We start from the raw sequence: 18,523 nt of genomic DNA, 5'->3' as shown, positions 1-18,523 counted from the left end.
AGGGGAAAAATTAATATGTTTGACAAGCAGGAATGAGAGTTAAATGATGTATGAAATTCTTCTAGACATCTCTCACTTCTAATTGTGTGAATACCTCTCACCCCCAAACAGAATTTCCTCTTGGTAATTGTTAAATAACGCCTCCATGGGATTTACAGAGATGGAATAAACTTAGAAAAAATCAGGCACATTTAGCAGTAACTAAATTAAGCTCCTACCACACCAGCTAACAAAGCCATTATTAATCATGCATGATGCATGTGACTTTGTCCAAGGTGGATTTAAAACCAGATAGCATGCGACATTCAGGGAATTGCAATGGCTCAAAGAGCCTCTGATCAAACCCCAAAAGACAGCAAAGCACTTTATATAACCTAATTGAGACTGAGGTATGTCTACTTTCTATTTTGTTGATTTCAAAATACTCCCCCAAAACAGAAACTCCCATTCTAAAGGAGAAAATGTTAAAAAGGAGAAGGAGAAAAAAGTCCTAAAAGGAAAAAATAAAATTTGAGACTTGGCAGAAGAAATGGCTGCTATAGAAAATCAGATTTTTTTAACCCTTGCTCCTGGAAGGCCTGACTCTGTGGGTAATTTTGTTTCCCTTGCTGACCATACACATTTAGATGACAAAACCTCATCTACACACAAAACAGCTAGAACCCTGAGAGCAGCAGAGCAATTATTCAATGAACACATTTAGATATGTACAATTATGGATTTCATCTACACCAGATCACTAAGTGGACTGGAGCTGCAGTCCAACTGCCTTTTCTCTCCTGCTGGCCAGGTGCTTCAGCTGGAAGCACTGGAATTGCTGGCTCACAGAAATGAACAGGAACCCACTAAGGCTAAGCTGCTGCTTTTTCTGACAGTGCACAATCAATTAATTCCTCTTTAACAGAATGCACAATATTTTTTGTTTTTCATTTAGCCAAGATAGCTATCAAAGCATAGAGCTTTTTCTGAAGGCTGCTATATTCCTGGACTGAATAGCTCAGGTTTGAAGCATCTGCTGTGAAGTCCAGTTTTAAGGACTGTCATGATTAATGTTGTCACCCTTTCCTCTTTCTGCTAATCAAAGAATAAAACGACAGTAAAGAATGTCAAGGTTGCACCTCTTCCTTGCCACTGACTTGACAGAACAGTTACACTGCTCCTCTTCTGTCCTGAACAGATCTCTCCTGCTCTGAGAAAACTCTCAGTTTTCTACACACATATTCTTTCCATACACTATTTCCCCCGCTTCTTTTCTAGAATGACAACTTTTCAAAAAAAAAAAAAAAAAAACAAGGCAGGGTGGGGTGGGACTATTTAGCCACCATGGCTGTAAAAGTGTAGAGAAAGGGTGAAAAAATGCAGGCATTTCTTTCAGGTATGCCTTTTCTAAGCTGGCGCAGGAGCAGAGAGCTGTGTGCTGGTATTGAGCCTGCAGTGCTTCAGAAGCTCTGCACTCCCTCTCAAAATCCCACAACCAGATCATCTTTCAACAAAGCTGTCAGCCATCTGCCAGGTGTGGCTCTGCAGAGCTCCACAGACACACAGAGTATCGCCTATGGCAATACAACCTCTCTGCCAACCTGCTGCATTAGAGGGCTCAAGATTTTAATAAACCTGAACCATTAAGTCCTTCACACAAGAAAGATTTATTGTATCAGATTGGTGTATTATTTGTGAGCTCCAAGCCATCTTGCTGACAAAACCTGACTTTTTAAAATCACTACATTGTATATTTGCCACAGGGTTACTGGAGGCCAACAGAGGGGTGTCTACACACAAATACCACTTGAGGTGCAGCCAGCAAAACGCCACAGGCATCTCCTGTTTCCCTTTCTGCAGCCACACAGCTCATACATGCTGCTAGCCCTGCTTTTACACACACCCATCTGTCAAACAAACAGGCCAAGTCTTAGCTACTGTAAATTGAAGTAGGTCCAGAGGGATTAAAAAGTCTAAACTCATTACAACACCTGAGGTGCTAGTACCAAATGCCACTTGAAAGACTCCAGAAAGACCTCTCATAATGAAATGAATGAAGTAATTTAAAACCCCATCCAAAGCATTCACTAGCTCAGAAACAACCTATTTTCTTTGTCTTATAAATAACTTTATGAAAATGTCCTTGTTTGAATATATCAGGAGGCATTCTTCCTACGTAGATCAAACGAATGACCCAAATACAGCGCTACCATGCCTTTTCACTTAGTGAGATGACACATCTCTCAGCCAGCAAGCAAACTTTTTATTTTGTTTCTAGCGTGTCATAACAATTAAAAATATAATTTTAATACATTGATGCTATTCAGTAAACAATGCAATTATTTTTTCTATACTTAGTATTAAAAATAGAATGTGCTTTGTCATCTTTTGAGTTCTTATGCTAAAGAGTGTTACACACAAATACACTGATCAATCTGAGTCCACAGTAATGAAAAAAAGAAAACTAAATGCAGCCTCCCTTCTGCTATACTATATGGATTTTTTGCATTACTTTGGGTTTTTTTCCATGGGAAAGTATCAATTAAGTCAGTGTTGCAACTATTTGTAGATCAGCTTCACCCTTAGGGTCTCAAGTGCTGCAATACTTGAACTCAAATTGCGTTTCTAACTTCTGGTTTTATTATTTTTTTCTAAACTTGAAGAAAAATGCCTGCTGATTGTTTCATAAGTGCTTGTTACTGTAAACTCGGCTTGAAATCTCAGCTACAGAATTTTTTAAAAAGTGTCAGTAATCGGGTGACATCAGCAGCAATCACACATCATATTGATTTACTGAACTGCCTGCTCAGCCCAATCTGCTGACAGGGCCAGTTGCTGCTATGGAGAGCAACATACTTCCATATTTTCTTTGAGGACAGGATAGCAAGTTCTGGGCTTAAATTAGAAACATTTGGTGAGAAATCTGCACAATAGTGCTGGACTGTGAGAGAACACTGTGTCCTCCTTAGTCACAAGCATAATCCACAACAATTAGAAACCTTAGCTAGGGAAGCAGCTCTGAAAATGCCAGCTCTCAAAGCAATCTCAGCTGGCACTGACTGACCAGCTTAGCAGGCAAACCCAGCAGTCAGATGTGACATCCCAGTTCACAGGGACAGCTCGGTCCCCACCCAACACAATAATAAAACTTCCTGATTTGCACCTGCCAAAGGCACATTGGGAAAATACACCTGGAGCACAGCAAATGCACTGAGGCAAGGAGCTCAGCACTTGGATTTTGCTGGGGCACTGCTCACACCCTGAGTACTACGTCAATAGCCTGATGATTCCTACACATGCCTCTATACTTAGCAGGTGAGGGGGATGCAGAGGCGGGCACATGGCAAAGTGTGAGGCTATGCATTGTGGGGAGCAGGGAGAAAATGTCTCTGTCCTCTCTGTGCTCAGCTTTAGGCAAAGGGAACACAGCCTGGAGAAGGACAGCAAACTGCTGCTCTTGTGTACAGATTGGACTATGGGGTGAACGTTATAGGGAAGAAAGTCTAGTAGAAATTACTTTTAGTGTAACATGACTGGCAAAGGGCTGTGACAGCTCACCTGGCAGCAGTTATAGAGCTCTGCGCCCCTGAATGAGGTTTTTAAGGCAGCTCTGCTCTTTAAACGATGGAGAGCCTGCCTGAGTGACAAATAAAAGGGAGTCAATGGACAAGGTTGTCTTGTGTAATTTCGTGCCCATTGTTCAAGACTTTCCTAATATTTGACTGGAGGCAGTGACAGCTACAGCTGAAGGCAAGCCCTCAACCTTTAATTGTTCTCACCCGTCATTGTGAATGTGCCCTGCTCAACAGACACTCTGTATTTCCCTGCAGTGTGATACAGAGGACCTTGACCCCAAACATCAGCTCATCTATGTCCTGAAAGAATGGGTAATTTCCCAGGAGATGGGCCTACCAAATTTGCTAGAGCAGAGCAATAAACAACTCAGTATTAGAGCATCTGAAGCTACAGTCCTTTCTCCTTTTCACTGGGGACGCAACCAGAGCTGTAGCATGAATCCTGAAGAGGAGTGTGAAGGTTTGAGTGACTCAGGTTGGCTGATAGGGAAAGGGAGGATGTCCTGGTTGCTAGAGGTGTGGATTGGTGGTACAACCCTGCCCTGCAAAGACAGTCTCAACAACAGACTCTGCTGTTAGCTACAGAAGCAGTCTGAGAGTTGATGTTAAGATATTCCCCTTCCTGGCTGCAGCAAGCTTGATTCCATATCCATAGGTAGGAAAGACTCAGTCTTTCCTTGCTGAGACACAGAAGGCACCATTTTGCTGATGTTCACCCACACCAACAAAATGGTGAGTCTGGAAGGCACATATTTCAGAAGATGATGTCTCTCTCACCCCAGACAGCTGATTCTTTTGAAACTGCCCACCTCCTCCTCCTGTGAAATACACGTGAACAGACGGGAGGAAGGAGGAATCAGAGAGAAGCACAGTCACATGTGCCCATAATCCTGTCTCATATTTTCAGGGCAAGAAAGCTAGAATCCAAACATAAGAGCATGCTTATTAAGAGGGAGCTGTACCAAAGAAGCAACTTATTTCATACAATGGGAAAGCCTCTGGTAGACAGAAAGGAGCTGTGTTCTCCCCTTCATGCATTCATATGACTCCTATTAGTAATGCAGGAAGGGAAAAAAAAAAAAAAGAGTCATTATTTCAGAAGGTTCACAGGATGGCTGAAGCCACACATCACCTCTGAGAATGCAGACGTGTTCACCCTGGCTTGAGACCCTGCAGGGCTCTGCTAATTGGCATCTCAGTAAACACCCAGCAGCCAGGGCCGCCTGGGAGCCCTTCTGTGGGCTTTGATCAGCCGTGCTGCATGTGTGGTGATTCCACCCAGGGAATCCCCACCTAGCAAGCAAATGGAAAAATTCCCTTCTGTGCAGTGACTGCTTGCCTGGCTGAATCAAAGGCAGCCATGGCTGCAGGTTTTCTTTACTCACGCCTGAAGTGTCATAACTACTCCCCTCCTAGAGGGAAAGGCAAAACATACTAGGTCACGTACACTGTGGAGGCAGGAGCAGAGAACTTCCCTTCTCAGTGCTCCTCAGAGATTATTACTTTAGAGCAACGAATTAGTTGCACGTTTTCGTTCTCTTGCTTTATTAAAACTCCACACTTGTGTTTTCCTGCTTCTTCCCTGTCAAAACCATCTTTCACTCCTAAAGCATAAACTAGCAAGAATAATTCTGGCTTGTACACAGAGACATACTCTGTCACTAGAAAAAGGTTTGATCCCAAAGCTGCTGGACACCTTAATTTCATCTCAATTTCAAATGAAATTAAGGCTCATGGCACCCACAGAGTTTTCCCAGATTCCCACTTACATGAGTAAGTGCAAATAGCCAACCAAGCATGCACTCCAGAGAGGAGAGCTAAGAAATAGTACTAAAGCAATTTAAATGACATACAATCAATTTAACATGGCCATTTGAGCTGGTGATCAGAATTCCTTCACAGCATACACAAAAAAAAAAAAAAAAAAGTTGTTTGCAAGACAAAGTAACAGACAGCATTTTTTACCAGCTGTGCTTTTCAGGTCTGAATCACTATTTCCAAACAGTGATTGAAGAAAAAGAAAAGTTTTTTTTAGACTGTGAAATACCCAGTTGCTTTGAAGTGTAACACAGTCTAGCTTAATTACCCAGTGACCAGCCATTAAGAAATAAGGTATCTTTAAACACTCAGGGACTAACAGTACTAAACAGAACATGAAAGTAACTTCAAGAATAAAAAGTTTCATTTTCTCCTTCTCAATGACAATTAGAGTCAGTACCGTTCAGTATTTACTTTCAGTTTCTCCAAACTTTCAGTTCTATACTCAGGACAAAGTTGCTTTTCTATTGTTTTTAGCAAGAGAATATGATCACATAAAGATACACCCAGCCCCCTCAGGCTTCCCTCTCTCATTTCACTCACACAACCAGCCATCACACAATCCTACCTTCCCAGTTGTTGTCATCACACAGTGATGTTAAATCCAGCCGAGGCACTTCAGATACAAAGCTGTTTTCCTGATCATCAGCATCTTGATTTCTTTGCAACTTGTTTTCAGGCATGCTTGGATGTTCTTGAATCTTCATGCTTGAAGTCAGCTATGTTCCCATACACACAAAGAAATGAGAGAGAAAGGAAAAAAAAAGGTTTCAGGATGCAGAAGGGAGAAAAAAACCCTGCAGTTACAGCAGCAGTAAGCTCACGCCTTTAGCTAAAAAGATCCAAACAGACCCTGATGTTTCCAGCTTCAAATCCAAATCCCTTGCCTGGTGACCCCTATGTACTAATTGCTCACTCACACTAGTAAAAACATCTGTCCATCTGCCTTCCTTGAATTTTTCCTTCTTTAGAAAGCTACTGCAAGCTCCTGAGACTGCCTGCCCTGACAACTGCATGCAGCTAGTAGTGGATTGGGATGAAATGGGAGGGAGGGAGGCAAGGAGGCAGGGAGAAAGGGAGAGGGAGGAGGTGGCTGCGTACACTTCCTACAGGAGCGCAACTCCTTCGAGCAACAACAAAAACGCTGCTGCTGCTGTTGTGAGGCTGTAGCAATATGGTGCCTTCTAAAAAAGCAGGCACCAGAGCTCCTGAGGCAGCAGCCGCAGCCAGCCAGCAGTGCAGGCTACGTACATGAATGCTCTCATGCAGGCTGTGCTGGCTCAGATCAATTAGTGCCAGCTAAGCTGTGCTGGCTGCACATTCCCCGATTTCCTGTGGTTGTTTTCTAGCTGGGCGTGGGGAGAGCAGAACTATTTATGGAGGAGCTCTGGGTATTAAAGCGGTGTTGCGCAAATCCAAACGGCAGTAAGGGTTTGGCATCTCAGCTGGAAGCAGTGTGGACTCTGGGAAAACGCCAAAAAATTCACACAAGCATCCAGTGACTTAGGAATGAAAAAACAAAAAAGCAGAATGCTGTCAAGTAAATGATTCATCAGCTAGTACTACCTAGAAGCAAGTGCTGTTTGCCTCAGCACTGTTCCCCCTGCACATAGCACACGTCGTGTGCATTTATGCAGAAATCCCTGCCATTCCCACAACCCAGAGACACAGTGCGCGTGTCTGTGACAGCCTCTGATGAGAGGAGAGCTTCTGTCACTCCAAGAGAAATTAGCTGTAATGCCTCACAGAGGGCAGTAGCGAAAAGGAAGTGTAATGCATGTACATAAACATGTAGTGTGATATGTATAAATCCACCAACGAACACAGAGAGCTAGCTGAATAGACAGGATTACGTTACTACATAAACTATTTGGATTTGTTAAGAACAGCTTAGGCGTAATTCCCTCAAATATCGTCTAGTGGGTAGTCAGCATGAACATTTTCCTCCTGCAGGTATTTTGAAAATCTAGTAAACAATGCTGGTACGGGAAGAAAACGAATCAAAACAAAATAACCAGTATTTCTGGACCTATTTTGTTTGTGAATCCAGACAAATGGCCAAATGCTACAATGTCCTCAGTACATGACACTAAGACACATTTACTTTTCTTTATCTGCAGGAAACTAATGATACGTTTGGTGCATTTTTCCCCTTTTGAGCAGAGCAAAACAAGTAAATTTCATGAGGAGGGGAAAAAACCTGCCCAGTAGACAAATCATATGAATAAATGTTTTTATCTGGATTCAATTCCACCAATCCCTGCAATTGAACAGGGTGCTAAATAATCTCATCTAGGCTTCCTTTCCCACAAAAGGTTGGATCAGGTGATCTTTTGAGATCCCTTTCAACCTGGGCTGTTCTACGGTTCTAAAAACCTGGGTGATGAATACCCTGGTATTTGTAGAGAGTGTTCTGCATTGTATTTGTGTAAGGCGTGTATTTCCTGTTCATTTCAATAAATAGCCTTTTTGAAACATTGTAACAAAATAAAACACTAGACGGCAGTTTGCCATGTGCTAATAACTCGTGCAGCTCGACGCTAAATCTGATTACAAATGTGTTTATTGTGAGAGTCCTACATGGAAAAATTCTAATTCACCATTCAATGTCTTTTAAGCTGCTTCCAGGTTGGGAGGACTTGAATATTTCTTTAAGGTCCATTGACAAATTTCCTGCCAGGATCAAAATAGTCCGTGTACCTCACAGACAAAGACTGGTCAGTGGCCAACTGTACCAGTTGACAAACTGCTTGTAATTGCCAGCACAGTATTTAGAGGTGATATTTTAAGGCAAGGAAATAAATACAGCGCTGAGCTTCAAAATAGGTGCTATTTTTAATAACAAAGAAGTGTGAAGAGAGGAAAGTACCTAGATTTTAACGATTTTAAAGGGACCAACATGAGAATACCATCTCGTCACCACTGCTGACACTAATTAGAGATAAATGTCTTTCCATGAAGAGTGTACTATCTCCTGACTTGTTAGAACTCTTAAAAGATACCTGTAACAAATATAAGAGCACTTCCCAGATGGGTAAACCTTTCCCTTAAACACATATTAGAAAGATCATATTGATGTCTTTGTCCTCCTCAAGTCATTTCAGTTGTTGGTAATATTTAAAAGCCGTTTAAAAACAGGCCTGCGCTCTGCCTGCAGCCAGTTACTCTCCTTTCCTTGCTCACTGACATAGGCTCTAATACAATGAATAAATCATTAGGTGTTCTGAAGAACAATGGTGGTACAAACCCTGGAGACTCAAGAAAGCAGATGTTTAACTTCCTTTGCATTAATGCTCCAAACCCATGGAGTGATAGATAATTCAATATTGCCATCACTTATTTTCCTTTTTGATTTCCTGACACCACCAGCTGCCAACCTCTAGGAAAATAATCAAATAAGGGAGAACTACTTTGCTTTAGGTATGGATGTGCCACAATTTCTTACAAATCAAAGGGGCAACAAGTTGATGTTGGTAACAGTTGGCATCCACAGTTCACTGCAGATATTACATAAATGACACCAAAAAAAATCTTCAATGCAGGTACTTGAATTCTGCTTTTTAAAAGCTGCTTCTGCAGCCATGCTTTGCAAGCACCAGTAACTACAGATCTAAGTAGCCTGGGGATAAGTCAGCTGCATTCATTCTCCCTGCTCCAATGGAGATTCAGCATAAAGAGCAGCTCAAACAGCAAGAAATAAATGGCAACAGAAAGACTTCTAAATTCTGGGCAGGAAGTTGTATTCTGTTCAATTACATGTGGATTCCAATCAACTTTGTATAAAAGGCTTGCTTCCCCTACATCTGATCTTCCATTACAGCCATGAGCAGGAAGCATCCTAAAGCACATTTTAGGAATTCAACCTGATGCAAAAACTCAGCCGTTCTGCTCTGTTCCTCCTACCTGAGCCATGCCAATACCCCTCTACACTTGTTGCCATGTTGGTATGAGTCACAAATACCTTTCCCTTATCACAACCTGGGTACTAGAAACCTGTGTTTTTCATCCTGGAGTTTAGCTACTTCCGAGGGCAGATTACAAAGGTTACAAAACCACTGAAAATTCATTTGGACCTTGTGTTTCAAGGTATTTCTACAGTCTCATGGAGACCCAAGTCAGCATAACTGGTCATATCACAACTATGGCAAATTCCAAATACTTTTCCTAATATCTTCAGACTGGAGACAGGGAGAGAAAGAGAAAAGAATAAGAAAGTCCTTGTTCCTTCCTCAACCTGAATGAGTTGTTTGTTATGAAATGTATGTCTTTAAGCTGCCCTAAGCAAAAGGCTTATAAGGAGCAAGGAATGTAAAACAATTTGCAGGAATGTAACATTTTCTTGACCTTGTAATTCCTATATAGTACAATCTCTGGGTTAAAATCCTTTCCTGCAGTTAAAATTTTACACTTTAAAGCTTTTCCTAAAGTGAAGTTTATTTTAAGATTGTGATATTCAAATTCATATTCAAATGTAGTTTCACCAGGCCAATTTAAAAGCTTAGTAAGAATAATGTGTGGCAGGGCAGCAAGAGCACCTTTTCCACATGAAAATGGGTACATGAGGAACAAGGTGTTGCGAAATCTACACTCCGGGAAATACAACAGCTCACGAGCAAGTGCAGGATCATGGGGGATTACTGACCCTCTGGGAACAAAGTAGGAGATCCATGTGACCCCAGTCAGAGCAGTGATCAAAGGCAGCCCTGAACATCTTTTGCAGGGGCTACATATTTCAGGGTCCCATGAACTCTGCCAGCTACAACATAGCTGGTCAGAGCTCAGCTGTTAGCAATCTTCTACCTTTCTTTCTAGATGGAAATAATTCCTATCAGAAATTAAGTCTTTCAAAGGCAATAAATGCATAGTGGCTTTTATTTTCAAAAGAAACACAAGAGGAGTCTAACTCAAAAATACTACCAACCTTCAGTCAACTCCAGACAGCCAGAGAAACCACACAGTGGCTACAGATACTTTACTGTGCCTGTTTAAAATGGGTGCACAATTGAGGGAGAGGTAACTCTCCCCAGTATTTTAAATGCTTGGCTGTCTAAAGGTGTTTTAAGGAAACCCAAATGAACCACTGACTGCAAAGGGGTTCAACCTAACCCAACCCAAATAATTGATTTAACAGTGAGATGAAAAACACCATAAAGCCAGTTCAGTGTGTGTGTGTGTGTGTAAGAGAAATTGAAAGTCGGGGGAAAAACTATTGCCATCAATGTCACAGCTCCCCTCCTGACATCCATCCCAGCCATCAATTCTTAGAAAGAAGCAGGAGGTGATCCAGTTTTCTAAGACAAATGGATTACAGACACCTATGTGCAAAAGCAACACGCTGCATTAGGAAATGATAAATAAAAGACCAAATTATTTTAGAGAAATCAAGAGAGACAAGGTAATCTTACTGCCCTGACAGATAAGCAGTCAGATGCTCTCCTTGCCATGATTAATAAGGGAGCTTCACATCACTTAAACCACAGTGCTGACTTCAGTGATCCATCCCTTTTTTTGGCAAGGAGGGAACAAAGGGACTGAAGCAGAAGTTATCAGACTCCCCAGTGGCTGAGAGGCTCCCTAAACTACGTAAATAAAAAGCAGAGGCAAGGCACAGAAAAAGTACATGCTAACTCCATTTATCTTGTGAAAAACAGAACTATATGCATAAGTACTTGTTTCTGCTCAATAAAATGCTCATTTGGAGGCCACAAAACTGAAACACAAAAACAACGAAAAAATACCAACCTGAGAATGCCTGAAAAAAACCTCATCATTTTCACTTTCTTTCCTGTAAAAAAAACCAAAAACAAACCAACATATTACAAACACAAAACCAGACCTGTCTTATAACAAAAACAAGCAGGACTTCTGCACACCAAAGTTTTTACATTCTTGTTACTCTTGCACACTCACTAATTCACACAGTAAAGGAAGGGACACACTGGGCTGAACTATGCTGAAGCTGCTGAACTATGCATTCCTTGCTTCCTCTCAAGAGGTATTTGAGAACAACAATGTCATTTAATTCCAGCGCCCTTAATTCAAACCAGTATAACACTCCCAACAAATATGAATGTTGAAATAGTCATCTCAGGTGAGCAGAATGAGGCTGTACAGCTCTCACAGAGGAGTGGAGCACAAGGGAAAGGGCTGGATTCCCGACACAGAGGTCAGGTAAGACAAGCCCTGCAGTCCTGTCTGGAGCGTGCTTGTTCAGGTGCTTCACAGCTGATTTCTTTTCAAGTCTGCACAATCAGCACCTTCAGTGACATTCTTATCACGCTGGGAAGAGAGCCTTGGTGGCATGTGCTGCAGGGCAAGCCCACACAACACACACAGTGCCTCCATGAAGCTCTGCTTGGAAGTTAACTTGATGGGTAGTCTATTCTGTGGCATAACTGTCATCCCTGCAGCCTGTGTGGAAATCTCTCAGGCTGTACTACAACCACAGGGAAAGGAAAACATATATGCATATATTAAAAAAAAAAAAAATTAAAATCACCTTTCTTCAGATAAAATTTCCATGTCATCAGGTCCTGTTCTGTCTATAGGCTTGGATGAACTAAAGCTTTCCATACTCTGCAATACAGTAAATATTAAAACAGTCAGATATAGATATATATATATATATATATATCTATATATATCTATATATACCTATATATATCTATATATATATATCTATATATATATATATATATATATATATATATATCTATATGATGATGATATGATATGATCACACATGAAAAACAGATTCAAGCAGCACGCTATTAAACAGATCAAATACAGAAATATCCAACAGAACTTCTACAAAAAAGACAACACACACACTACTGCCTGCTGCACAAAACAAACCCCACACTTTATTGCCCATAAACTACAAGAAAACCCAACCGCTCACTGCTTCGTCTCTTTCATCAGACAACCTCAAAATGTCAAAACAGAATAAAGCTGCTTGGTACCCCACCAGCTGCCATTTGACTTTACTTAGACTGACAGCCTAAGCTGAGGAGCAATTCTTTGGTCTGTGCAAATACTGTAAGAGCAGATAGCAAAATCCACAGCAATCTCTCAGTAGAACTCCTTTTATTCATGTTAGAAAGAAAACACTCCACTTCTCAGCCAAACCCTTCCTTAGTTTCTTCTTAAACAGGCATAAGAATGCAAGGAGACTGCACAGATGTAAGGCTGTGCTAATATGAATGCAGGGCAAGAAATCCAACTGGTTATGACCACTTGCTCTGAGATTTGTCTTGGCTACCATTAAGAACATAAACAGTTAAGTACTGTAAGGACAAGCCATGAGGCCACTTCAAGCACATGTCCAAGAAGCTTTCTACCCCGGGTTTTGGGCAAGTCCCTCTTAAATAGGTGGAAGTGTGGCTCCTGCCCTGGAAACTACGTGTCACAGACTTCTTGGGGTAGTCACAGCCCTCTGTCACCTGCTACACCTCCAGCCCCATATGGTGACACAGGTCAGTCATTCCAGCCTTGCCTAACTTGCTTCTTCTAGTCCTACTGGTACCTGGCTACCATGTCCCTGAAACACAGTTAAAAGCTTTTAATGCTTTGTGGTTGGTTTGCTCATGAGTCTAAGTGGAACTGACAGTTTTTCCACCACTGACTTGTGCTTTTGAGCCAGATGCAATCAGACAGCTGAGAGGAAAGCTTCCATACACTGTCCTACATACTCTTTTAGGCTTTGAAAGAAAGGAATGCTCAGAAAAGGGTGTTTGAGGAGATACAACATCACAAACTTGTTTACATGACAAAGGCCTATTAGTAAATGCTAAGGTGCATGTTATGTTATGCGCCAAGTAGGCAGTCTAATTGGGGTGATTATTTGGTGTGTAAAGGTGCAGCCAAAAGAAAGCTAAACCACCACACATCCTTCTGGCAGTCTCTGAAATACAAGTATGTAATAAGCATACTCATTAAAACTTAAAAAGCAGCTTCTGCTCTTTCAAAACAAAAGCACCATGCTTTCTGCAAGACATTTCATAATGATACTCGCAGTTGATGATTCCCCTGTGACATTTCCTATAGCAGAGCAAGAAAGAACCACAGTGACGGTCGTCTTGGTCAAAGTGCTTTTAATACAGTATCAGTTCATTTTACACTCCTTTCAGCCTTTGCCCTTCAAGAGATTCAAAAATGAGGGGCGGGGTAAAGTCCAGTGGACACAGCTAAGCTTGAGAACATTTCTTCTGGACACATTTTAAGGCTTCGTGAATGTTTTTCAGGTCCACAGCAAAAGTGGACACTTCTATCAATCTTTCCTTTCCTAAATCCTGAGAAAATTTCTCATTTACACTGAAACTACTTTACACTCCACAGGCACAGAGAAAAGGTGCTGAAAAGATCATAAGCACTAGACCTTTGCCTATCTTAAAGTGCATTGCTACAAGCAAAGACAGAAGTGTGAATGTGTCTATCTCACTCTGCTTTCATGAAGTATCACATGAGAAGATTATGGATATTGAGCACTAAATTTAAGTTACTAAATTAAGCACAGTGTACAATTTTTGGCATCTTGCCTTCTTTTTATCATGAAGCAAATCCTCCTCTCTCTAGAATCTTTGCACAGGGTAAGAGCATCAGATCATTGCAATTTTGTGACCTAAACAAAATGAGTCCAAACACAACCTCACACCAAGAACTCGCTTTCAGCAGGCTCTAAAACTTAATCAAGCACAACTGAAGGAAATGCCCTATAGCTCAGGACAGTATTTTCACACAGCTTTTGTTGTTCCTGTTAACCATGCAATGCATGCTTGGTGCAGGCACAGCATTTCTGCCACTGCATGCAGACCCTGTGCTGAAGCACGTTGTAGTTTCACAGCTGCTGAGACTCCAGTGTTTGCTTTGGCTGAGGGAAAGAGGGTGCACCAGTTTTATTCTACAGCTTGTAGAAGTTGGCAAATTGTCTTCTACTGTGAAGGTCACACAGAAATATTCTAGGAAAGTTCTACAGTATTCCAGATTTTACAACATTATAACAAAGACATTCGTGTCTTCAGTAGAACGTGGCTAGAGGGATCACCTTTTGGACCAACACAATCCAAAATACTTCCCAAAGTGCAAACACCACAGTAAAACACAGGCTTTAGGGAAAAGGCATAAAACCCCTTCGCCATCTCACCATAAAGAGGTCCCTTGAAATCTAGCTTCAGAACTCAGCAGGGGTATAAAAATAAACTTGACCTGAACATGAGAGCCTATATCTAAGCTTCCAAACTCCTTGCAAGGCTTTTGAAAGACTGGGAAAAAGACCCTACTTCCTTCTATGCTTTCCAAAATGCTTCACTGAATTCAAAAGAAAAAGCAAAAGAGAAAATGACTATACATGGAGTAAGAGGATCATAGCAGAAATATGGCTTCTCAGTTGTCTCATCACAAGGGTTACAAGTGTGAGATCCAGTGTTTCCCATAGTCCGAAATAGGCACTTAGGCTTTTACTGCAGACAAAAATGGCTATCTAAAGGAATCAGATGTGCACTGAAATTAAAAAAGTTTTACCCATCCTAGTAACAGACATCAAACTGTACAGCATGCCAGCTTACCACAGGACTGTCCTGGTTGTCATTAAGCTCTGAAAGCTTAGTGCTGGATTTCTGCCGTTTTGATTTATTTCTTTCACTAAGGTATCCGGAGCTCGTGTCTTGTAATTTTTCTACATCTTGAGCAGCTAGAATACAATCTTCAAGACTGCTGAATCCAGAGGGAATGTTTTCTTTGTTGACAACTTCCCTAAAAAGAAAAGGGACATTACAACAAGAGGTTGTTTAAAACACTCTCTTGCTACATTTATGGTAGCAATAGAGAACTACATCATGTTGACTGGTGTAGTTTCAGCAACATCATCTATTCCCCATGAAATCAGTATCTCTGGTTCTTCCCAATGCAGCCAAAAACACTCTGGGCAATGCTAAATCCCATTGAGGAGTGAAAGCCAAGTATATACACTTCAGGTGAGAAAGCTGTGAGGATAAGTGTTTGGGATTTGATTCACTTCCCACTAAACCCAACACACAGAAGCTTTCACATGGAAGCTGGACTAGCCCCTGGCTCTCTGTGGCATTTTTATAGAGTATGTAGCATGTTTTCCTTTGGGACACGTGCTTTTAATTTAGAAAAGTGATTCACAGCTGCAGTCCGAGGATCTCCTTTGGTGCATGACACCACATAATTGGCCCTCTTACTCATAACTCTCAAATGCAAGAGCAGGACTATGGTGCTTTAGTCAAATGCTTGACTTCTATTTGGGAATTGCACAAAACATAAAAGGGCATGTATCTCTGCAATGGCTAGGAGAGAGGACTGTTTTGCTATGTTGGGAAGTGAATGGGACAGCCAGCCCTAAGTCATCACGTGGTGCACTTGCTGGGACTCTCTGGGCTTGCAGGGTTTGTGCATGTTTACCAGAAGCCTGGCATAGGCCTTATCTTGCCCTGTTGGATCCTTCAACAGGCAGCTTTCCGTTTACAACTTGTTTAGTAGTCTTTCCTCTACTTTATCCAACAGTGAAGATGCACATATCCATCACTATACTAGGGGAACAGGAGAAACACAATGTGTCTCATTACCCTGCCAGAGGCTAAAGGCAGCTTGCTTACACTTGAACTGAAACTGCAACATTTGCTAACTCTGTGTGTGGCTGTCTTACACAGTGCTGTGCATCTGCTTTCATGAACAGCAGGAGAATTCATCTAGACTTGCACTGGTGTGATAAGAAACCAGTTACTCTGCAGTGTCTGGACAGTGCCAGCATGACACATATTCAGACCAAAAACAAAACCAGAAGGTTGCAGTAACTTCCTAGATCATGAATCCCCATGTTTTGTTGGTGGAAAAGAGAGACAATGAGGTATTGTAAATCTCTGACTAAACTTCTAAGATAACACATTTGCCTTTGTGGATGTTTTTACAGCACACCAATTACACATACAGAGCCTGTAGATCATGTAATCTTCAAAGCCTGGGAGTTCACCTATGTGATTTTGGGATAAACACTCTTCCTGCCAGTAGTCCCATTTTGTGACATTACAATTCCTCTTATGATCCATCACAAGGCAAGGAGATGAATTCACTGACAATCAAAACATCAACAACAACAGAAAGAAGTTTTGAAAGGAATTCTCAGTTTCAGTAATTTACCCAGAAAAGTCCCAGAAATCTGACCTAAACAATTTGGACCACAGCCAGAAATCAAAACTTTCAAATGTGCTTTAAGTCCTTGGCTCCAGCTTTCTGGACTGAGCCTGTGTCAATCATACCTAGAGGCCGCTCTGTAACGCAATGTTGAAAAAAAGCCTCGCAGTACTATATGCTTCCAAACACGTACACTAGCCAGTCTCTGACCTACTTACCTGAGAAGCCTGTCAGCAGGGCTACTTAACAAGAAAAACTACTTTAGAGCTGCTGCCAGATCCTTTGGTGACTTGCAAGTGCCAATTTCCCAGGCCACCTTTACAGTGTATTTTGATTCACTAAGAAAATGCGCCTTCTATTTTTTTTGTAACTACAGATTATTTTTACAACAGTAGCATTGACACATTGTGAGAAGTACCATGGATGCAACATTAACACAAGGTATTGATGGCTATGCACCTGTATAAAAGCAGCTTCATACAGGAAAGCACAGATTCAACAGAACTGGGGGAATTCAGCACCCAGGAAACAAGAAGAGACTCAATGTTAATTCTGGAATCAACTTCAAATCCTAGCAATCCAATGCTTCAGCAAGGCATACATATTCTTTACAAGAACTAGTGCTGTGTTACAGACAGACATATGGGTGAGGACCGATTAAAACATGGCCTTGCAAAGTCTGTAGTTACAGTTTCTCAAATACAGCTATGCCTTGTGTAACAAGTTTGTTAAGGCTGTGGTGGTAACACATTTGTGCCACACAATGTATGTCACAACTAGAGGAGTATGAATGGAAAAATAGGTATTATCTTTACTCTTTGACAGACATTTACTGAAATTCACCACTAAATCTTATTTAAACTTTGCATAATAGGGCAGATTAAAAAAACCCCACTTAAATTCTGATTAATCAAAAAGAAGATTTTTCTAATTTCAGAAAAGCTCACAAGTCTCCTCACTAAACCCAAACACAAGCTGTGCCTCCACACACAAAAGAGGAACTTAATCTCATTTTTGAAGACATCCTGAATTCAGAAAAGCAGCTGAGCCCAATGTTTTATCTAAAAAAAGTTACAGGCAGCAGAGCCAACTGCTTGGGAATTTCCACTAGTGCAAGAAATACTGTAAGTAACTAATTCCAAATACCGTAATTAAAAACTTGACTGCATAACCCCCCTTATAATGCTTCGCCCCACTCCATGATTTCCAGTAAACTCTACATTTCCCAGCTCTAACTGATGTAATGGAGCTCTGCACAGGCACTGCAGTCTGCTTTGCACTTCCAACTCAGGGCAAAGGTCAGTGCCTTTCATAACAACACAGCATAGCCTTGATAAGAAGACATGACTAGGGTAGACTTAAATATACTTTCCAAAACAAAGAAATCAGGCTCATACATGTCTCTGTTTCTCCGGGCTTCCTCCTGCTCTTTGTGGTGTCGCCTCCTCTGCCTGGCAGACACATTAGAAGAGGCTGAAGATGTCCCCGATTCAGAGTCCTCTGAACTCTGGCCGCCTGAGCCATGAACATCAAAGAGATGCTGCTCCACGGCTGAGCGGATTGTCTTCTCTAAATACCTGTCAAGCCGAAAAATAAGGTCAATTGAGCTCAAAGACTTTGTGGAGCTCCCTCTCTGCAACAATAAATAAAACAAGGGGATCTGGGGGTTAAGTTTCCTTATGATGGCAAAGCAGCACAAAATGTTCTAGTGCTACAACTTAAGCAAAGAGCAAAGCCAAAGTCTCCAGATACCCTCCAGTTCAAGTCCCTCAGAACAGCTGAGCCTTCCCAATTAATACTGCTCCTTTTATTTCTAGGGATGCCTGAACCTTCCGGAAAATAGCTAATTTTGCTTACTGCAACTACAGTCATTGGTGCCTAACTTTCACCCTCCACTTACAAGTCCCTGCTCTGACAAAATTGCATTTGATACCCAACCATGCTGACAGTGGTCCAGTCTGTTGTGCAATACAAGCTCAGTAAGGCAATAGATCACCTGC

The 18,523-nt window shown here is 41.5% G+C and overlaps 1 protein-coding gene across 9 annotated transcripts in view; it reads right to left on the bottom strand.

Moving 5' to 3' along the window:
- FAM13A (family with sequence similarity 13 member A) overlaps nucleotides 1-18,523 on the bottom strand; it is a 120,873-nt gene that overhangs the window by 20,527 nt on the left and 81,823 nt on the right. For 7 of the 9 annotated variants that reach the window (XM_085058035.1, XM_085058038.1, XM_085058036.1 and 4 more), the window contains 5 exons: nucleotides 17,921-18,100; nucleotides 14,936-15,122; nucleotides 11,872-11,948; nucleotides 11,115-11,157; nucleotides 5,941-6,091 (listed from right to left, as the gene is read on the bottom strand). In XM_085058035.1, the coding sequence (XP_084914161.1) occupies nucleotides 5,941-6,091; nucleotides 11,115-11,157; nucleotides 11,872-11,948; nucleotides 14,936-15,122; nucleotides 17,921-18,100 (638 nt within the window). The remainder of the gene's footprint in view (nucleotides 1-5,940; nucleotides 6,092-11,114; nucleotides 11,158-11,871; nucleotides 11,949-14,935; nucleotides 15,123-17,920; nucleotides 18,101-18,523) is intronic. The other 2 variants (XM_085058040.1, XM_085058043.1) reach the window with 1 other exon arrangement.

Source organism: Lichenostomus cassidix, chromosome 4 (genome assembly GCF_008360975.1).
Source record: "Lichenostomus cassidix isolate B80296 chromosome 4, HeHo_3.0, whole genome shotgun sequence".
NCBI classification, from domain to species: Eukaryota; Metazoa; Chordata; class Aves; order Passeriformes; family Meliphagidae; genus Lichenostomus; species Lichenostomus cassidix.
Note: the sequence above shows the minus strand (reverse complement) of the source record. Positions and strands in the feature narration are given on the sequence as shown.